Below are 22,583 nucleotides of genomic sequence, written 5' to 3' on the forward strand. Positions count from 1 at the left end.
GTGCTTTACATCATGAAAACAAAAAAGAAAACAGAAGGTCACAGCAATGTCACAATAAAAAAAAGGGAAAGAAAAGTTGGACCAAATAAATGATGTTTCAGTTCAGAGTTTAAATAGAACAACTGGGTTTTAAACTGGATCTAAAAGAACTCAGAGATTCTGGAAGTTTGTTCCAGATCAGCGGAGCTGAAGAACTGGATGCCGCTCCTCCATATTTGGTTCTGGGGATCCAGAGTAGACAGGAAATAGAAGATACAGCCATAAATCTTTTAATATATTTTGGTGCTAAAGAAGCTCCGCCCCTCCTGCACTCGGACCCCAGGTGCTGGACAGATGTTATACACCTGTGGATGAGACAGATTGAGGTTAGGTAGGGCAGGGTTCATGGTCCATTAGTATGAAGAAAATTAATAAAACATTTAATTAAAACTAAAACTGAAGGGAAAACAAGATTTAAACAAAAAATAAATAAATGTGTCTCATTCTCATTCTAATGAACTTTTTCTTTAACTTAAACTTTTTACAAAAATCTCAGAGCTTCTCATTGAAATCATTCATTTCCAAACAGTAAAGATCAAAAGGAACCGGTCCATCAGATCATCCTTAGCTCTGATTGGACAGATAACCTCACATGATCTGAGCCCAATAAATGCCTCAAACTTTTCTTATTTAAACTCTGCTGCTTGTAAATAGTTTGTTGCTTCCAGTTCTCATCAGAACACCAGAGGATCCAATAGAGAATCTTGAACCTTCTACTTTAAGATTCTGGCCTTCATAACGGAGTGAAGGAGGCTCAACCCTAACCCTAACCCTGAACGGGGCTGGAAGCTGTTCACCAGTCTGGACCCACAGAGCTGCTGCTGATGGTGGTGATGATGAAGACTGCATCGTCCACAGTGGGCAGTTAATTAACCAATAAACGGTTAATTGATATCTGGGCTGGATGTCTGTCTGAGCTGATAATGAACCAGACCAGATCAGAGTGGACCTGCAGGATAATCTGCAGCTCAGGAGGATGATGTTGTTGTCATTGTTGTTGTTTTAATGATGCGTGTCAGCAGATAATCTGCAGATCAGACTCCATCTCTATCTGACCCAGTTTGGGATCTGAGCCGACACTGAAACTGACTCCAGGTCAGCTGGGAGCCTCAACATCTGCCGACATCCAGACCAGGATGAGTGGGATTAACACGGTGATCCACATCAGAACCAAGGATCTGCAGACAGGACCAGTAGAGGGAACATCACTTACTTCGGACCAAACCATAAATCCATCTGGTTCATAATCATCCTGATCAGAAGAACCACCTCAGCCAACTCCTTTCCATGTAGAGAAGTAAGGAGCTCCTCCCTGAGCCCAGCCACTACAGAGGAAACTCATTCTAGCTGCTTCTATCCAGGATCTGGTTCCTCCAGTCATGATCCATATCTCAGAACCATAGGTGAGGGCTTGAATATAGATGAAACAATAAATCCAGAGCTTAACTTTTTAACTTAACTATTCCTTCACCACCAACATCCTTATTACTGCAGAGGAAGAACTGGTCCATCTTCTGCTCCATTCTACCATTTCTCAGGACCACCAGGATCCTGGAGCTCCTTCAGTCAAGTAGAGACTCAGTCCTCATAACCTGTTATTACACCATCTGCAACATTGAGACACGTAGCAGGAGGTCCATGTTTTAATGAAAATAAACAAAGGACAGAGCGGTCCATCTGATGGACAAATGACGATTCAGCTGGTCCAAACCACTTTTAATAAATGTTGCGACATCCATCCTAGGGATCCAAACCTCAACCTCTTTTCTGGTCTCCTGCTTCAGAAAACATCATTTAGAACTTAGGCCACTCGCCTTAAGAACATCTGAAGGAACCTGAAATTAAATAAGTTGAACATTGATGATAAATGAATTTCCTAAAAAAAAAAAAAAATGTAGATTTTAGTTTCTTTCTGCAAATCATCGATGTTTTCATTCTGGATCTTATCTCAGAGCTGCTGCAAACGAAGCCAGAACTAAAGCCAACAGGCTCTGGTTGAACTGGGTCCACGTTTGCTGTTCGCCAGAGGGAGGCGCTGTAAAGCTGCCGAGGAGCCGCTGAGCCAGCGGGGAGTCCAGAGGAGGGGGAGTAATCGGACACCGACCCACAGAGCTGCTGCTGGCTGCTCAGAATGAAGCGGAGCCCGGCGGCAGTAGTAGCAGCGGGGCGGTCACACAGTTAACCCCGCGGACAGAGAGCGAAGGTGCGGCGGCGCAGAGCAGGAAGCCCTGGTCCTCCCTGCGGAACTTTCTCCGGCTTTTAACCTCTCACCGGCTGTGCCGCTCCGCAGCGCTGCGTGGACAAATAACGGAGTTCTGTGAAAGTGGGAGAAGTTCTGTTCACGGCTGCTTGACACCCCCAGCATGAGGAAGAACAGCTACGGGAAACGGGTGAGTTCTGGCGGAACCGGTACCGGCTGCTTTTCCACCGTTAAACCGAACCTGGGGGAACAAAAGCCCTAGGATTAGGCTGCACTTTTATTCTGAAGGTCACAAAAGCCGTTATTTGCTGCAAAAAGTGTTTTCGATTTTCACAATAAAAGGTATACTTTGTTATTGTGGTGTTTGACGCGGACAGATTCTACTCGGTTTGATTTAAAGAGTTTAAAAAGTTAGAAAAAAAATTAAAAATCTGAAACAGAGTGATGTGATGGGTTCAGGTGTAAACAAATGTGTCGTTAAATCCAGAAGCTCCGAGGGGAAGGAGCCACCCAGAGCAGAGTGACAGTTAATCTGCCAACAAAGGTTCATGTTACAGATATCCACGGGATTAGATGACCAACATCTGACACCTGAACGCATCATAGAGCAGTTCAATTTATCAACTGCGACTCGAAAGCATCCACAGGGCAGGTCAAATGAACAATCAGCACCCTTAACGCACCACAGACAAAAGCATTTAACAATAAGGAACCTAAACGCAACACAGGGCACTTTATAACAAACACTCAGGACGCTGAACGCACCAACCGGTTAAAATCATCATTCAGGACCATGAACGCAACATAGATTAAAAAAGTAAAATCAAGTTAGGATAAAGTTCTAACTGATAGAACCGGTTCTGAGTGATTTTGTTCGTGTTTTTAACCCTAACGTTTCAGTTTAAACAGTAACAGAAACTCGGAGTGGTGAATCTTCGGACTTTTCTCCGATTATTGTGTTGTTGTATCAGGAGTAAAATGATTTATTCTGAGCCGAAGTAAAACTGCAGGCCAACAGAACAGAACCAGCACCAGCAGCTTTAAAACACAGATTGTTGGTAGATTTTCCTTCTTCCTGCGGCAGTTTCTGGAAAGCTCCAACCTGACTTCAACATGAAACCAAAATCCCACATCAAACCAGCAGAGACTCAAAGGGCTCAAATGTTCTTATCAGAACCATGAAGGTCAGAGGTCACCACCAGAGTTCAGTCTGTTCACGTCAATAAAGTGTATCCGACTCACCTGACAGCTTCCTTCTTCCTGTTTCAGGACCCAGCGGAGTCCGCTCAGCAGAACGCTCCGCCGGATAAAATGGGCTGGATCAGAAAGTTCTGTGGAAAGGGGATCTTCAGGGAAATCTGGAAAAACCGCTTCGTGGTTCTGAAAGGAGACCAGCTGTTTATTTGTGAGAAAGAGGTCAGTCAGCAGGGGGTGGGGCTTACAGGTGAACAGCACCTGTCACCGTCAGAGCCTTAATCATCACCTGTCCCAGAGGACTGGACACCACATGACAGACGGTGTTGTCATGGAGACAGAAACCACCTGATGTTATCAATGACCTCAGTCAGTGTGACTGATTTAAACAGACAGTGCAGTTTTTTAATTTACACATCATCACAGAGAACGTCTTGAATCAAAGGTTCTCCTAATTTTTGTTCTAAAGATTTAAACTTAGAGAACAACATTCAGCCCTACATCATAGAACCTAAGAGTTCTACAAAACTCAGCAGAATCTGAGGTTCCTCTGGGTTCCTTGGGTGTTGGTTTGGTTCCATCTGCAATCTTCATGTATCTCCTCCACTTTCTGCTGTTGACGTTCTGCAGGAGTCGAGTTTCAGTCCGAGAGGCAGACACACAGAAAGCTCAGGTTTCACTGCTGCCACACAGGCTGGAACCTTCTTACAGAACCTTTAGCAGAGAGAGAACCTTCTCACAGAACCTTTTTCAGAAGCAACTGTCCATAGAGAACCTTTAACTAATACAAATATCCTCCCTAAACCTTCATCAGACAGAGAACCTGCAGAACGGTCTCCACAAAACCATTGTAGAACTTTTATGGGTTACACAGAACCTTCAACATGTACACAACATATGTTTAGAACCTCCTGGTCTTACTGAACCTTAGCTGACCTTTGTCTCCGTTTATCTTGATGTGTGCAGGGAGGACCTTCTGAGTTTAGAACCCACATGGGTCTAGAATGTATGGTTCTGCAGGTTCTCTGTATAAAGAAGACCCTTATATCCTGCAGCAGTAATGCTTCGCAGTGGGAACAGGTCTGTGAGGATAATAATGGAGAGATGAGTCCGGTCTCTGGTCTGGATGTGAGTTAGCTATGTGTCTGTGGTGCGTTCAGGTACATCAGCCAGTTCCTTATTTAGAAGAACCGATTCTTCCTCTGGTTCCTCTTTCTGACCACCACCATGTTGGTCACATGACACATAGAAGCTTCCTGACAGCCGCCTCAGCACCATATTGGGCTGTCAGAGACATCAGTCGTTGGTTCAGAGCGTTTCCGTGGAGATCAGAAAGAGTGAGGTTCCTCTTTTCAGCAGCTTGTCTTCCTGTCCGATCAGAAATAACCTCAGTGTTGCACCAGAAGAACCACCGAGGAACAGAAACAGTCCTCCTCCACCTCTTTCTCTGTCTGCTGGCCATTCAGTAACTTTGCAACGAAATAAACCTCCTCTGTTTGGCTCCGGCAGGTGATCCACTGAACATCACGGATTTGTTCTCCTGAAATCCAAACTGAGAGGGAAGTTTGGATTTCCCAGTTTTCTGTCTGATTAAGGGAATTTTTCCATTCAGATGAAAATATTGATGCCTTCAGTTTGATTTGTAGGAGACTGAACAACTGACCAACAGAACTTGTTGAAAGCAGAAGAATGTCACTGTGAGGCTGTTCAGTCTGATGGTTCTGACTTGGTTTCAGGGTTCAGTAAGATCCAGATCAGTCGGTCCTTATATGCACAGAAATACTGGTGTGTGTTTCCGCCTAAATGACGCCATTGATAGCGGGGGGAGAGGGGTCTCCATGGTAACCACAGGAATTCACCCTCCCCCAGTGGTAACCGATGACAACCAGCAGGGCCTCAGCGATGAAGGTGAGGATGACTGGGACATTGTCTCGGACGGTTCGGGATTAAAATGAAATTAATTTATCAAATCAGCTCCTCAGAATCTCCTCGGATCCGAGCAGAACTGCTTCCAGACACCACAAGTTAATCTACAGATGCAGCTCAGCTCTCGATAAGTTGGTTTAAAAAAATCCTGGAAAGGTCTGGCAGGTGATTTATGTCCTGTCCTTCAGGACGTTGTCCGCAGTCAGCCCCAGCACTGATCCAACTCTACTCAGAGACTCTGATCCGAGGTCTGGATCAGCTGTCATGAGGTTGTCTTTATGTCCACACTGCGTGGATCTAATCTGGATGCACTTCTGCAGTCTGAAACACACAGTCTGCACTGAGGGATGATGGGAGATGTAGTCCAGCATGATGAGCTTTAGCAGCACAGGGTAAGGTCATTCTGCAGGGACCAACACACCTGCTGAGAACCTGCAGCTTCACCCACACACAGGATTTACTACCGGTTCCTGCAGCAGAACATCAGTGATGCAGTAGGATGTTCTCCAGCCCACACTAATCAGATCCAAGATTCTGTAAGTAACTGATGTGATGTGACCTGATAACCAGCAGAACTTGCCTGGACTCAGTTTGTACTCGTGTGAACATCATGTCTGACACTAAAGATTACTGAGGATTAACATATCGTGGTCCAACAGATGGAGCTTTAACCGGGGCTCGTCCTCTATTGGCCGCTGCACCTGTCAGTCATACAGAACAGCTTTAATGTCCTGATTCAGCCCTAATCCAAAAAAAAAAAAACTCTTTTAGACCTTCAGAAAGCCTGAAGAACCTCTTTCAAGGGTTACAGGGCAGTTAGATCACAGGAAGGAAAACAGTAAGTCATAAAGACAACCGTGCTGTCACTGAGATGGTTCTGGATCTGAAATACACCCAAAACTGTCGGCTGCAGCTGCTGATGGTTCCATGCAGGAACAGCAACGTGTTGGGGACAGTCAGAGGTCGCTGCAGCTCGTTATGTAACTGTTCACAGGGACTGAGTATTGATTATCGATTGATGATGCAAGCGGGTACATCGGAGGGAATAGTCATACCAGCCCGAGGACCCAGACAGAATCAGAGAGGATCGGCTGGTCTCATGGAGGTTCTGTTCAGCTGCTGGGGCAAGTTTGTCACCATGGGAGAACTGTGGTTCTTTAAATGGCAGGTTAAAGGATCAGATTTAACTCTGGTTTAGTCTCGAAGAAGGACCCACCCAAAGTGTCACAAAGTTTGAAACAGTCCACAAAACCTGTCAGAATCAGAATGCAGAAGTGGATAATACTGCTTCTTCCTGAACACTGAACAGAACCGATCAAAACTAATCCCGAATGGAACCTGAAGAACACAGAAACCAAACCTAAACTGAACTGTTCCTCAATTCAATTCAGTTTTATTTATATAGCACCGAATCACAACACATGTCGTCTCAAGGCTCTTCTCAAAGGGTAGGGGTACTAAGTTAAATAATAAACTGATAAAGTTTGTCCATCTAGAGCCCACTGATGGTCATTGTTATACTAAAAACCACAAGGATTGGGATACCTCTCTCTGTCAGACTGATTATAATCATTGGAAAAGAGAAGGGGTCATACAGGTAGCAGAAATGGAGGGTGTGTTTGGACCTCAACCATAACTGAGCCGGTTTAGGCTAAACCTGACTCCCCCTTACTCCAACCAACAGGGAGGGAAGAAGACAGAGGTAAAAATAATTGGAGAGTAGTATGAGAATGTAATGAAGAGGGTGAAAGTGGTCATTATGTCCTCCAGCAGCCTAAGCCTATAACAGCATAACTACAGAGATAGTTCAGGATAAACTAAGCCACTCTAACTATAAGCTTTATCAAAAAGGAAAGTTTTAAGCCTAGCCTTAAAAGTAGACAGGGTGTCTGCCTCACGGACTAAAACTGGGTGCTGGTTCCACAGGAGAGGAGCCTGATAACTAAAGGATCTGCCTCCCATTCTACTTCTAGAGACTCTAGGAACCACCAGTAAACCTGCAGTCTGAGAACAAAGTGCTCTGTTAGGAACATATGGACCAATCAGATCTCTGATGTATGATGGAGCTAGATCATTAAGGGCTTTATATGTGAGGAGGAGAATTTTAAATTATATTCTGGATTTAACAGGGAGCCAATGAAGGGAAGCTAAAATAGGAGAAATATGATCTCTCTTTTTAATTTTCATTAGAACTCTTGCTGCAGCATTTTGAATCAACTGAAGGCTTTTAACTGCATTTTGTGGACATCCTGATAGTAAAGAATTACAATAGTCCAGCCTTAAAGTAACAAATGCATGGACTAGTTTTTCAGCGTCACTCCTGGACAGGATATTTCTAATTTAGGCAATGTTCTGGAGATGAAAGAAGGAAATCCTAGAAACCTGTTTAATATGGGATTTAAATGACATGTCCTAGTCAAAGTTAACACCAAGGTTTTTTACTTTATTATCAGAGGTCAATTTAATGCCATCCAGGTTAAGTGATTGACTAAGAAGTTTCTTTTTTAAAGACTCCGGTTCAAAGATGACAACTTCTGTCTTGTCTGAATTTAGAAGCAAAACATTTAAAGTCATCCAAGTTTTTATATCTTCAAGACATGCTTGTAGTCTATCTAACTGGTTGGGTTCATCAGGATTTATGGATAAGTAAAGCTGAGTATCATCAGCGTAACAGTGAAAATTTATCCCATGCTGCCTAATAATTTGACCTATTGGAAGCATATATATAGTAAAGAGAATTGGCCCAAGTACTGAACCCTGTGGTACTCCACAATTAACCCTGGAGTTTAAAGATGATTTATCATTTACATGAACAAACTGGAATCTGTCAGACAGATAAGATTTAAACCAGCCTAGTGCTGTTCCCCTGATCCCTACAGCATATTCCAGCCTTTCTAAGAGAATATTATGGTCGACTGGATCAAATGCAGCACTGAGATCTAACAGAACCAGAACAGACACAAGTCCATTATCTGAGGCCATAAGAATATCATTAGTGACTTTCAGCAGAGCTGTTTCAGTGCTATGATGAGCTCTGAAACCTGACTGAAACTCTTCAAACAGGTCATTGCTGTATAAATGTTCACACATTTGATTAGCAACTATTTTCTCAAGAATGTTAGATAAGAATGGAAGATTGGATATAGGTCTGTAATTTATTAAATCATCTCGATCAAGTGAAGGTTTCTTAAGTAAAGGTTTAATTACAGCTACCTTAAAAGCCTGTGGTTCTGATCCATTTACTAAAGATAGATTAATTATATCTAAAATGGGGCTGGTAATCAGAGGGAACACTTCCTTAAATAATTTGGTTGGGATTGGGTCTAACATACAAGTTGAAGGTTTAGATGAAGCTAATATTTCTGATAACTCAGGAAGCTCCACAGGATCAAAACAGTCCAAACACAGATCAGGTTCTGCAGTTATTTCCAATGTTGTCTCACTTGTTGAGGATGAAGTAATCATCTTCAGGAGTATGTCAAAGATTTTATTTTTAATAGAATCAATTTTATTTAAGAAGAATCCCATAAAATCATGACTGCTGAGAGCTAAGGGAATGGATGGCTCAACAGAGCTATGACTCTGTGTAAGTTTAGCAACTGTACTAAAGAGAAACCTAGGATTATTCTTGTTCTCTTCTATTAATGATGAGAAATAAGCTGTTCTAGCTTGGTGAAGTGTCTTTTTATACAACAGTAGGTTATTTTTCCAGATTAAGTAGGAATCCTCTAGGTGTGTAGAGCGCCATTTTCTCTCCAATTTTCTAACATTGTGCTTTAAAGTACGCAGCTCTGAATTAAACCAAGGAGTTAGCCTCCTATGAATGATTACCTTCTTTTTCAAGGGGGCTGCATTGTCTAATGCACCATGCAATGATGAAGAAACACTATGAACCAGACAATCAATTTGTGAAGGGGCAGAAACAGAATTATTGTCCTCCACTGTGTTTTTCAGTGATAATGAGGAAATTAAAAGTGGAACAGATTCTTTAAAGGTTGTTACAGCATCGTCTGATAATGATCTACTATAATGAAATGTTCTTTCAGGTGTGGAGAACTCAGTTAAATTAAACTCAAATGTTATCAAGAAATGGTCAGACAGGACAGGGTTATGAGAGAATATTGTTATGTCTTTACACTCAATGCCATATATCAGCACAAGGTCCAGAGAATGAAGACAAAGGTGGGTAGGTTTGTTAATGTTTTGATCAAAGCCAATTGAGTCTAAGATAGCATTAAAGGCTATATTTAGGCTATCACTTTCAGTGTCAACATGAATGTTAAAATCCCCCACTATAATAACTTTATCTGTATTTAACACTAAATCAGATAAAAGGTCTGGGTGGGTAGCAGTACAAAATGAGTGAGACTGCCTGTCCTTACAGAGGTAGATAGGTCCAGCATGTGGGCGTGGCCTCCCTCCCAGGAAGTCTCAGTTTAAGGCTGGTTAATAATGGATCCTGTTTCCATGGAGACCAACAAACTGAGGTGAAGCTGCAGGTAATCAGAGTGTGGACTGTGACTTCTGCTGTCTCTGAGTCAATCACTAACACTACCACGTTCTGAAAGATAAAAGGGTCATTTTGTTCTGGAGAAGTTAAGGCCAACTCTTCTTTTCAACATTGCTTCACTTCATTCAGGTTTCTTCTAAGGTCTCGCCACAGCATTGCAATCAGGTTAATCATTCTGTTGTGTTTTGCATCATGGTTCTGTCTTTTTCTTAATGCATGAAGGAAACAATTTCACCATAAAAGATGAAATATAATCTTTAGAACAACACTGTTAAACCCAACTTAAAAACCTTCCCACTGTGGTTACTAAAGTGGACCTGATTCTCTGACATTTAATGTCCACCATGCTCTGCCTTGTCATCCAGGACTCCTGTGTCAGTTACCTGTTGTTCCTGTGTGTCTCCAGGTGAAGGAGCTTGGTCGGGCTGATGAAGTCCTGGACCTGTCCGATTACGAACGCTGCGAAGAGATCAGGAAGAACAAGAGTCGCAGCAAGAAAAGCCACAGCAAGTTCAGACTGCACCGCTCCAGCTCGCCAGGGAACACGGTACACACCTGTACACACAGCTACACAATTGTACACAATTATACACACAATATACACAGCTACACACAGTATACACTGTTACACACCTGTACACACAGCTGCACACCTGACTTTTGTGAAGTGCCTTGAGACAACATGTGCTGTGAATTGGCGCTATATAAATAAAATTGAATTGAATTGAACCAGTGTACACAGCTACACACCTGTACACATCTGTGCACACAGCTGCACACCTGCACAAACAGTTACACACAGCTACACACCTGTACACACAGCCTCCAATTCCTACCTGGTCAGTCAGTGTGAAGCTAAATAATTTCAGATTCTGTCGTTTGGGTTCTCTGCTTGGCTGAGTTCACAATAAACCTGGGGGTGAAGGAAAGACCTCACTTTGAAAGTTCAAGTTTGAACGAAAGAAGATTTAAGGTCTTTTTTTGGGCAGAGTTCAGGTTTTAGTTTTGTTCTTTCCACAAATGTTTGGTACTGGACCTGACCTGGCAGAATCTGACCCTGAGGGACTTCGCAGCTAAGTCCAAGAGCAGTGAGAGGTTCTCCAACAGACTGTTCCCACATGGCTGCTGTTTCAGTCAGTAGCAGGTGGCCTTGGTATTGGAAAAAGCTCCGCCCACTCTCACAAACTCAGGTGTGTCACCATGTGTGTGTTTCAGGTTCCGAACCTGGTCTTCCTGGCCATGAGTCCAGAGGAGAAGGAGTCCTGGATCAACATTCTGAACACAGCCATCGCCAGAGCCAAGAACCTGATCCTGGATGAGGTATATAGCCCAGTTTAACCAGTATGTCTGATTGGATCTTTAACCAGGTGTACAAACAAACCCGTTTCTGTGCTGGTTTCTTGGTTCTGGTCAGAATAAATTACAGTTTTTTATGATTGCGTAAACAATTAAAGCAAATCACATAATTATCAACACCTTACACTCAAGGAGGAAAACGTTGGACCAGATTCTCACTACTATAAACACAAAGTCAGCCTCACACTTTTTGCAGAACAATACACACAGTGATTAGCGAAACACTAAACATACTTGTTTACGTCAGACACAGAAGTATATCATGATGTCACTTCCTTGCAATTCCAAAGCAATGACTGACAAATCACCACAACGATTAACCAGTTGATCAAACACACACATCAGGTGTGCAAACACCTGATTGCTTTATTGTAGACCCACCAATCAGGTTTCAGCACTAGAAAAATGCAGCAGGTGAGGTCTCCTGCTTTCAACCAAAATGGAAGGCCCCAGGCTCAGGTGCCCCTCATTCAGGCCATGGAAGAGGCTTGTGACCAAATCGACGCTGCGGCTGTTCAAGGCTCGTTAAAAGTGTTGAAACACAGCAGTGTGTAACTGGTTCAAACAGATTTCGGCCTTATGTAATGTGTGTGGTTCATATGGTAACAGAATATGGTTTTTAGAAACGTGCTACAAGAGTGTTTCATTTTGCACAGGATCTGAGGTGTTCTGCATATTGTATGTGAAGTGTTTTGAAATTCTGAGTCCTGTTTTCAAAATCATGCTTAAGCAGTAGTAAAAAACTGTAATACAAATGTATGGATATTTTCAGTCCTTTCTGCTCCAATCAGAACTGTTTTAGACCCATTCAAGTTAACTTGTTCACTAGCTGGCTTAAAGAGATTCTTTTGGGTTTAAACCCAACCTGGGAAACTGAAGTTTTCTGGGCATCAGTGGAAATGCTTTACATCGATTTGCTGAATGAGTCTAAAGAGGTTCATTGATTAATTTTTGTTCCGTTCTCTCAGGATTTCTGGTGCTTCCCCAGAGCAAGGTCAGATCTGTTTGGATTTACATTAAACTGTCTCTGACCCTCAGGTTCTGTAGTTGGTTCTGAAGGGTTCTTCTGATCTGTTGTTTCTCAGTGTCTTTAGGGATCTCGACTTCCCCGATGTCTGATAAAATCTTTACCCTGACTTCCTGTTGTCTTCACACCACAGCTGTCTGATGTCTCGAAGCTTCCTGTCCCTGGCTTTGTTGGTCCCCTCTGACAGCAGGCGGGTCAGGGTCAATAAGAACCGACAGCATTCGGGCCTTACACCTCTTCTGGCCCTAGTTCCGGTTTTAAACCCGATTCAGTCTAACAAGGTCTCTGCTTCTTCTTCATCTTCCAGGTGATGGTGGAGGACTCTCAGCTGTCTCATCTGACCAGAGACCGCGTGAAGATTCCTCAAAACCGCCGGCTTCCAACCCGAGGCCACCTGTTGGCCGTGGTCAGTATGAAGGGAAACCTTCAGCTTATTCATTTTGATCCAACATTCATCCAGAACAGATGAGCCAAAACATTATGACCACATGCTGCTGACCCCAACCGGCACCAACATCCCAACATTTCAAATCCTGTGGGATTATTGGTGTTCTTGTCAGGATGTTTGGGCTCACCAGTTTTTCAGGTTAGGAACTTTCTCAGAACCAGGTGTCAGTGACCCATCTCCTCTTTGTCTGTCAGGCCTCCACCTCCTCCTCAGACGGGATGCTGACTCTGGACCTGATCCAAGAGGAGGTCGCTGCATCTCATAAAGGAGTCAGCACAGAAGACTTGAACAAATCAATGTCCCAGCTCAGTCCAGACTGTCCCAGGTCTCAAACAGATGGTGCCCTCTCGGACTGGACCACCGAGCTTTCCACCAAGTCTCAGAGCCTTCCCCGTGAGACGGTGGTGTGGCAAAGGACGGGCCTGAGCCATACTCCCCAGCCGGACAAACGGCTCAGCACAACAGAGAAAAACCGTTGCTCCTCCATGGATGAGATCCTGAACCACTCAGAGACCAAAGCTGCCAAGAACAAAATCTCACTCACATCCCGCTCCTCAACCTCTACACCGACCGGAACCACCATGCCGATCAGCCAGCTGCAGGAGCTCATCAGCCAGAAGCTGGAGAAGACAGAGAAGCTGCTGATGAAGGTCAGAAGCGACGGGGATGCTGGGAAGGGGGGGAAACAGTCGACAGATGGAGCCCATACTGAAGCAGAAAGACTCCTGAAGGAGGCGGCGGCGGCCTGGAACCAGGCCCGAGAGGTCCTGGAGGAAGTCAAGGAGCTGAAGGCGTTGTACCGACAGCTGGATCCCAGCTACTCCACCTCCCCCTCCAACAGCACCAAAATTAACCCCAACCGCAAGAGTCTGATATAGGTGGTGAGGTCTTTCAGACTGGGCTGACCCAGGGGGAGCCAGAAATCCCAGACCTGGTTCTGGACCTCAGATGAAGGGACTCAAAACTGGAAGCACCGCTTTGCTTTGTTCAGCTCAGCTAAGTCCAAAGAACCTCCTCAGGAGTCTGAACAGCACAAGTTGTTGTAACAATCAGCAGATAAGTTCTGTTTTCCAAAATCGAGCCTGTGAGACCTTCTGTTTTCTCTCGGACCGCCCAGCATCATGGGTGTCTAGCCGACCTCACTGGGTACCTGCAACCCTACCTGTACGTTCAGGTGTCTTTTCAGGTTTCTGTGGCTTCTTTAAGCAGGGTTCAGGTTGAACGTTGGCCTGAAGTTCTGGTTGGACCAACTCCCTGCTCAGGAACCATGATCTGGGTCTGGAAAGCCAAATGGTGCTGCTGATTTTGCAGGATTCACATTTAAACAAAGCTTCTGCTGTATGTAAATGCTGTTTTTTACTGAATTTTGATCCAGTTTATGAACTCATCCAGATGAAATTGAAACCCGATTCAAAGCCAACCGATCGATGTTGGTAGTTCTAGAATATTCTAAAGCAAAACCAGCGGATTTATTTCTACACGGAAAAGACATGTTAAACAAACATTGTTCTGGTTCTGATAAGGTTCTAAAAGCCAAGACCTTCAGCTGTACTGGGACAGTTCCCTGCAGAGTGGGAAGCTGCTGGGATGAGAGTCCGATCTCAGTTTGAAGTCATGGTTCTAAACTAGTTGAATGTTCCCTCTGGGGTCGGGTTCTGTCTCCAACTGCAGAAGAACAGTTCCAGTGTCCCGGTGTTCCTGAGGGATGTCAGGATGGAGCAGAAGGAGCAATGAGGAGATTGCTCAGGTCTGTGGTGGAGAAGAAGGAGTTCAACTAAAGGGTGAAGCTCTGGAGTTACTGCTGCAGTCCTCACATATGGTTCTGAGATATAGATCAAGATTGAAAGATCCAGAATCTGGATGGAAGCAGCTGAATGAGCTTCCTCTGCAGGGTGGCTGGGTTCTGCCTTGGAGATGAGGAGAGGAGCTCCATCATCCCGGAGCAGCTCAGAGTAGAGCTGCTGCTGCTCCACATCGAATGGAGTGAGCTGAGTTGGTTCTTCTGAATGATCAGGATGACCCATTTGGAGGTTTTTCAGAATTCTCCTACTGGGAGGAGACCTCTGCCAGACCCAGAACCCCCTAAAGGCACTGTTCTGGGGATACGTTTGGATTGTCCAGAAGGAGCTGTGGAGTCTGGCACTTGGAGTTGTTAGCTCCACAGCCAGTTCTGCAGTGGTGGACTGATGGTAGAAGTTGTAAAACACAGTTAGGAAAAGGTTCTGATTTCATTTTGTAAACAGCCCTGGTTCCCCTCTGCTGACTTGGACTTTTTGTTCTGCAGAAAAGCTGCTGTGAAGATCAACAATTGGGAAAAACTGTTTTCTATGTAAACTCTTTTGGTATCTTTGGCTTTCTGTAGCACAGAACCGAACTCATCTCATCACATCTGCAGGGTTTTACTGATCCAAACAGGAAGTTCAAACCCACCTGTAACCTTTCAGAACCAGACCCTGCTGCTTCCTGCTGTTTCTCAGGTAGATTTAAACTAACCTTTCACCTGGAACGTGCCAAGAGCTCCAACTGAGTGGAGTGTTTGGATCCGGTTTTATCCCACAGGGTACCGGTGTGTTAAATCTGAATGAAGAACTGAGAGAGTGTGTTTGGATCTCCAAGTGGCGCTGCTTCTTTGCATTTATTGTTCTTCTGAAAGTGTTGGTACCACCAGATTACATCGGGGTTCTTCTGGAACCACGGACTCCATCTAATGATTTCTCCTGCTGGAGAACGTTCCTCAGGGCTTGGTACTCGGCTCCTCTGTCAGATCTTCCTTCTGTTTACAGGAACGTTGTGGATGAAGCCAGCTATGGATAAAAAGTCCGGTTGAATTAATTGGTTCAACCCAAACTGCTCCATCAGGGAAAAACCATGTTTAAAAGTTACAGAACTGCAGCAGCGTTGGTTCTATTTGGACCAACTGCTGCAGGGCCGGTACTGTTCTGTCTCACATTCATTGGAATGATGTTGGACTGAGCTCTCTGGAGACTCCACTGATTCTTCTTCTCTAGATAGAAACTTTTTCACAGCTCAGGTGAACCTTAAACTGGACCAACCGGACTGAATCCCTCCATCCTCATCTGTCTGTCAGTACCAGCTGAACAGTGGAATCATCTCAAACTAAACCTGGACCAGTCAATGTTCTGAGTGAAACCAGTGGGACACTAGTTTCTCATCCACTTAAGATCTAATTTAACTGGACTCAAAGTTTGTGTAAAAGGGCCGACAGCTCGATGTTCTGATAGAAAACTATCGGAACCAAATTTAAACCTGAACTAAACACAGACTGGGATCAGAATGGGACCAGACTGGGTAAGAACCAAATTTAAACCTGAACTGAACTGAACTCAGACTGGAACCAGTCAAGACTGGGACCAGAGTGGTTCAGGATGGGACCAGACTGGGTCAAAGTGGGACCATACTGGGATCAAACCGGTTCAGTCTGGATTTAGAGTAAAACCAGACTGAAACCAGATTGAAACATTCCTGGGTTCAGACTGGAACTGGACAGAATTGAGCCTGAAGCCACATTGGAACCAGAATAAAGACCAAGTGGTTCTAGTTGGACTAAATCCGGGTCGGTGTTAGTTCATCTCTCAGAATGCTGGGATGTTCTTTTAACTGTCTTCCCTGCCTCCTTCAGTCATATTTTAAATGTGCTCCTGTGGCAGCAAGCTGCTGCTATAGCCTTAAACCCTGCAGGGGATCATGGGAAATGTAGTTTAGTTGAGATACGATGTGAAACAACTGAAGCAGCTGAGTCATGAACTGCTCGTGCTAAATAAAAATCTGCAAACTGAACCTGAATGTGTGGAGTCTCACTTTGCTGCTAACGAGGAGCTCATGAAAGAGGAGCTCGTTAACTGTGTGTGTGTGTGTGTGTGTGTGTGTGAGAGAGAGAGCTTTATTGTAAACTTAACTGTGAAGCAAACACCAACAACCGTTTATGGTTGTATTTCAGTGATTTTAAGGGTAAAGTTAAACATATCTGGTTCTTGTGTGGTTCTGATGTACGTTGGGTTAAAGTTCTGTTATTTCAGTTTAATGTAGGTAACGGGCTTTGAGCTCATAAGAACTATTCTGATTATTCAGAACATGACAAATGTTGATCCAACATGCAAACATAAGTTCACACCTGCAGAGTTGACCCCCTCGTGTTGTCAAGGTAACAGTCACGTTCTCATCATTCACCCTCTCAGCTGATTGGTTCCAGAAGCCAACAGGAAAACACCTGCAGATCATTTCAAATTTTGAAACAGAGTGACAGGAAGCGAAACTGTCAATGAAGTGATTTCTGCCTCTTCTATGTTGAGCAAAGTGTCAGGAAGAGGTACATCACATACTCGTACTGTACCAAAAACTGGAAATACTACGAGAACTGATGGGAGTTTAAACTGGACATGTGGCTGAAGGACTGAAAATAAAATCTGACACGCTCCTGTTTATCTGATTTACCTGATGAATCCACCTCAGGGTCCAGGAGGTCATCCCAGCGTTCCTCCAGGTTACAGAGGCAGGAGCACCTGGAAAGGTGTTCTTGACAAATGAACATGTGATTACACTTCAATTAAGATGTAAACTAAACTGGATCAGAACTGCATTGAGATTTTCCAAAATACTCTAAAATGGTTATGAATGCAGTTGAGACTGAATCTAAACTAGTTTAAATTGGGTATAACCCGGCTGGATCCGCAGAACTTAAACTAGATCCAATCTGGATCTAAAGTATGTTTTAAACTGGATCCAAGATGGGTTTAAACATGGCTAACTTTGCGTACAAATAGAACTCAAACTGGGTTTAAATTGGATTATTATTAAACCTTAATGTTAGGCCAAAGCTGGGTTACATAGGTGCTAAACTGGGTCTAAACTAGTCTGGACTAAAACATTTTACCAATATCCACTCTGAAAATAGTTGTATTTATAGTGGATCTAAACTGGATTAGGCTTTTAATTTAAAATTGAACCTAAACTGGCTTTAAATGTGATCTAATCTAAATCTGGATCAAAAAGTGGTTCTAACAGAGTCCAAGCTGAGTGTAAGTGAAGTCTGAACTAAACCTAACAGTGTTTAAACTGGTTTAAATGTGTGCTCTACTCTAAATGTAAACCAGATCTAAACTGTTTTGGTGTAAGGCATGTGTGTTATTGAGCTCCAGTCTGAAACTGGTGTTATTAAAACTGGATGCAAACTTCCTTATGTCAGTCTCTATGACGACCGTAACATGCTCAGGTGTGTGTGAGGTCACCGGGGGGAACAGGTGCAGCCGGTGACTCGGCAGATGCTGTAGTCTGTTTGCAGCTGGTTTACTGCTGATGAAACTGGTTGCTTTTTTTAATCCTACATCTTCAAACTGATGTTGATATTGGATGAAGATGACTTAGGAAACACCAAAAGCTGTTTTTTTAAATCATTTCAGAAACCCCTTTTAGTCGTTAAGGGAAAAAAAGTCCATCCACCAGCCTGACCCTGTGAGAAAAAGTATTTACCCCCTAAACCTTACAAGGAACTTTGACCCACTCTGCACTGTAGAATTGTTTTAATTCAAAGACATTGAGGGGGTTGCCAGCATGAACGGCCTATTTAAAGTTACATCAAGCTGATTTAAGTCCAGACTTTGGCTAGGCCACTCCAAAATCTTAATCTTTTTGTTGCTTTTTAATTTAACCATTCATAGGTGGATTTGCTGGTGTGCTTTTGACCACAGTCCTTCAGAACCAAAGGTAACTTGGGTTTAAGGTTAAAAAATGCCAGAGAAAAGAGTTCATGGTTCCAAAAATTACAGCAAGTTGTCCAGGTCCTGAACCAGCAAAGATGTCCCATACCATCACACTGCCACCACCATGTTTTACTGTAGGCTTTGAAATACTGTTAGTTTTAAAACCTGATTTCAAAAGGTCAATTTTAGTCTCATCAGTCCACAGAATATTTTCCCAGATGTCTTGAGGATCATCAAGATATTTATTTTGGTAAATGTGAGATGGGTGATTTTTTTAACCAAGTGCTGTTTTGGGTTAGCAGTGGTTCTGGCCTGGAAACTCTTCCATGGAGAATATTTTTGCCCAGTCTCTCTTTTTTACTGTTGAATCTTTAGCCTCAACTGGGGCAGTGGGACTTGCTGGGCTTTAGATGTTGTTCTGGGTTCATCTAGGACCTCCTGGATGAGTTGTTGATGAGCTCTTGAAGTAATTCAGGTACTCCTGGGAAGGACTCCATTGTTCCATGTTTTCTCCATAAGTGCATAATGGTTCTCAGGGTGGTTCTCTGGAGTCCCAGAGCCTTACAAATGGTTCATTAATCCTTTTCAGGCTTTGTTTCTCATTTGTTCTTGATTTCTCTAGATCAGGACATGATGATTTTGGTTTTACTCAGCCTATCTTGGTCTGAAATTAAAATTAGTTTATAGTCTAAAACATTTAAGTGGGACAAAAAGCAGAAATTTACAAAATCTGTAACGGGGTAAATACTTTTAAACAACGCTGTATTGTTATAGAAATGATAAGATCAATGGATGGTTGTGTATGTAACTAATGGTGGGAGTGGGACGTTATTTATGGGTTAGTTTGTGGTTTTGATCAGAGAACCAGTATATGGTCTTCACTGTCATTTTCTCCCTTATAAGGAAAACAGGAAGCTCCATCTCTTCTGTGAAGTGTGTGTGTGGTGTGTGTACGGTGTGTGTGGTGTGTGTACGGTGTGTGTGTACGGTGTGTGTACGGTGTGTGTGGTGTGTGTACGGTGTGTGTGGTGTGTGTACGGTGTGTGTGTACGGTGTGTGTGGTGTGTGTACGGTGTGTGTGGTGTGTGTACGGTGTGTGTGTACGGTGTGTGTGGTGTGTGTACGGTGTGTGTGGTGTGTGTACGGTGTGTGTGTACGGTGTGTGTGGTGTGTGTACGGTGTGTGTGGTGTGTGTACGGTGTGTGTGGTGTGTGTACGGTGTGTGTGGTGTGTGTACGGTGTGTGTGGTGTGTGTACGGTGTGTGTGGTGTGTGTACGGTGTGTGTGTACGGTGTGTGTGGTGTGTGTACGGTGTGTGTGGTGTGTGTACGGTGTGTGTGTACGGTGTGTGTGGTGTGTGTACGGTGTGTGTGGTGTGTGTACGGTGTGTGTGGTGTGTGTACGGTGTGTGTGGTGTGTGTACGGTGTGTGTGGTGTGTGTACGGTGTGTGTGGTGTGTGTACGGTGTGTGTGGTGTGTGTACGGTGTGTGTGGTGTGTGTACGGTGTGTGTGTACGGTGTGTGTGGTGTGTGTACGGTGTGTGTGGTGTGTGTACGGTGTGTGTGTACGGTGTGTGTACGGTGTGTGTGGTGTGTGTACGGTGTGTGTGGTGTGTGTACGGTGTGTGTGTACGGTGTGTGTGGTGTGTGTACGGTGTGTGTGGTGTGTGTACGGTGTGTGTGTACGGTGTGTGTGGTGTGTGTACGGTGTGTGTGGTGTGTGTACGGTGTGTGTGTACGGTGTGTGTGGTGTGTGTACGGTGTGTGTGGTGTGTGTACGTGTGTGTGGTGTGTGTACGGTGTGTGTGGTGTGTGTACGGTGTGTGTGGTGTGTGTACGGTGTGTGTGGTGTGTGTACGGTGTGTGTGTACGGTGTGTGTGGTGTGTGTACGGTGTGTGTGGTGTGTGTACGGTGTGTGTGTACGGTGTGTGTGGTGTGTGTACGGTGTGTGTGGTGTGTGTACGGTGTGTGGTGGTGTGTACGGTGTGTGTGTACGGTGTGTGTGGTGTGTGTACGGTGTGTGTGGTGTGTGTACGGTGTGTGTGGTGTGTGTACGGTGTGTGTGGTGTGTGTACGGTGTGTGTGGTGTGTGTACGGTGTGTGTGGTGTGTGTACGGTGTGTGTGGTGTGTGTACGGTGTGTGTGGTGTGTGTACGGTGTGTGTGTACGGTGTGTGTACGGTGTGTGTGTACGGTGTGTGTGTACGGTGTGTGTGGTGTGTGTACGGTGTGTGTGTACGGTGTGTGTGGTGTGTGTACGGTGTGTGTGTACGGTGTGTGTACGGTGTGTGTGGTGTGTGTGTGTGGTGTGTGTACGGTGTGTGTGGTGTGTGTGTGTGGTGTGTGTACGGTGTGTGTGGTGTGTGTACGGTGTGTGTGGTGTGTGTGGTGTGTGTACGGTGTGTGTGGTGTGTGTGTGTGGTGTGTGTACGGTGTGTGTACGGTGTGTGTGTACGGTGTGTGTGGTGTGTGTACGGTGTGTGTACGGTGTGTGTGTACGGTGTGTGTGGTGTGTGTACGGTGTGTGTGGTGTGTGTGGTGTGTGTACGGTGTGTGTGTACGGTGTGTGTGGTGTGTGTACGGTGTGTGTGGTGTGTGTACGGTGTGTGTGGTGTGTGTACGGTGTGTGTGGTGTGTGTACGGTGTGTGTGTACGGTGTGTGTACGGTGTGTGTGTACGGTGTGTGTGGTGTGTGTACGGTGTGTGTACGGTGTGTGTGTACGGTGTGTGTGTACGGTGTGTGTACGGTGTGTGTGGTGTGTGTACGGTGTGTGTGGTGTGTGTACGGTGTGTGTGTACGGTGTGTGTACGGTGTGTGTGTACGGTGTGTGTGGTGTGTGTGGTGTGTGTACGGTGTGTGTGTACGGTGTGTGTGTACGGTGTGTGTGGTGTGTGTACGGTGTGTGTGGTGTGTGTACGGTGTGTGTGGTGTGTGTACGGTGTGTGTGGTGTGTGTACGGTGTGTGTACGGTGTGTGTGTACGGTGTGTGTGGTGTGTGTACGGTGTGTGTGTACGGTGTGTGTGTACGGTGTGTGTGTACGGTGTGTGTGGTGTGTGTACGGTGTGTGTGGTGTGTGTACGGTGTGTGTGGTGTGTGTACGGTGTGTGTGGTGTGTGTACGGTGTGTGTGGTGTGTGTACGGTGTGTGTGGTGTGTGTACGGTGTGTGTGTACGGTGTGTGTGGTGTGTGTACGGTGTGTGTGTACGGTGTGTGTGGTGTGTGTACGGTGTGTGTGGTGTGTGTACGGTGTGTGTGGTGTGTGTACGGTGTGTGTGGTGTGTGTACGGTGTGTGTGGTGTGTGTACGGTGTGTGTGGTGTGTGTACGGTGTGTGTGTACGGTGTGTGTGTACGGTGTGTGTGGTGTGTGTACGGTGTGTGTACGGTGTGTGTGTACGGTGTGTGTGGTGTGTGTACGGTGTGTGTGGTGTGTGTACGGTGTGTGTGGTGTGTGTACGGTGTGTGTGTACGGTGTGTGTGTACGGTGTGTGTGGTGTGTGTACGGTGTGTGTGGTGTGTGTACGGTGTGTGTGTACGGTGTGTGTGGTGTGTGTACGGTGTGTGTGGTGTGTGTACGGTGTGTGTGGTGTGTGTACGGTGTGTGTGTACGGTGTGTGTGGTGTGTGTACGGTGTGTGTGGTGTGTGTACGGTGTGAGTGGTGTGTGTGTACGGTGTGTGTGGTGTGTGTACGGTGTGTGTGGTGTGTGTACGGTGTGTGTGGTGTGTGTACGGTGTGTGTACGGTGTGTGTGGTGTGTGTGTACGGTGTGTGTGGTGTGTGTACGGTGTGTGTGGTGTGTGTACGGTGTGTGTGTACGGTGTGTGTGGTGTGTGTACGGTGTGTGTGGTGTGTGTACGGTGTGTGTACGGTGTGTGTGGTGTGTGTACGGTGTGTGTGTACGGTGTGTGTGTACGGTGTGTGTGGTGTGTGTACGGTGTGTGTGTACGGTGTGTGTGGTGTGTGTACGGTGTGTGTGGTGTGTGTACGGTGTGTGTGTACGGTGTGTGTGGTGTGTGTACGGTGTGTGTGGTGTGTGTACGGTGTGTGTGGTGTGTGTACGGTGTGTGTGGTGTGTGTACGGTGTGTGTACGGTGTGTGTGGTGTGTGTGTACGGTGTGTGTGGTGTGTGTACGGTGTGTGTGGTGTGTGTACGGTGTGTGTGTAC

The 22,583-nt window shown here is 45.1% G+C and overlaps 1 protein-coding gene across 1 annotated transcript; it reads left to right on the forward strand.

Annotated features, from left to right (window-relative positions):
• Positions 1 to 76: 76 nt before the first annotated feature.
• Positions 77 to 16,498, forward strand: plekho1b (pleckstrin homology domain containing, family O member 1b). Its single transcript, XM_047360753.1, has 6 exons — positions 77 to 2,429; positions 3,509 to 3,655; positions 10,276 to 10,416; positions 11,085 to 11,189; positions 12,560 to 12,658; positions 12,895 to 16,498. The coding sequence occupies exons 1-6, from the start codon at positions 2,403 to 2,405 to the stop codon at positions 13,576 to 13,578; spliced, it is 1,203 nt and encodes a 400-aa protein (XP_047216709.1). The 5' UTR covers positions 77 to 2,402; the 3' UTR covers positions 13,579 to 16,498.
• Positions 16,499 to 22,583: the final 6,085 nt, after the last annotated feature.

The sequence above is a fragment of the Girardinichthys multiradiatus genome, chromosome 3 (assembly GCF_021462225.1).
Source record: "Girardinichthys multiradiatus isolate DD_20200921_A chromosome 3, DD_fGirMul_XY1, whole genome shotgun sequence".
NCBI lineage: Eukaryota > Metazoa > Chordata > Actinopteri > Cyprinodontiformes > Goodeidae > Girardinichthys > Girardinichthys multiradiatus.

Excerpts from the sequence above, each read along its gene's own strand:
- plekho1b (XM_047360753.1), top strand. The coding sequence starts at position 2,403 with ATGAGGAAGAACAGCTACGGGAAACGG. Across the intron at positions 3,656-10,275 it reads TGTTTATTTGTGAGAAAGAG|GTGAAGGAGCTTGGTCGGGC; the intron begins GTCAGTCAGCAG and ends GTGTGTCTCCAG. Across the intron at positions 11,190-12,559 it reads AGAACCTGATCCTGGATGAG|GTGATGGTGGAGGACTCTCA; the intron begins GTATATAGCCCA and ends TTCATCTTCCAG.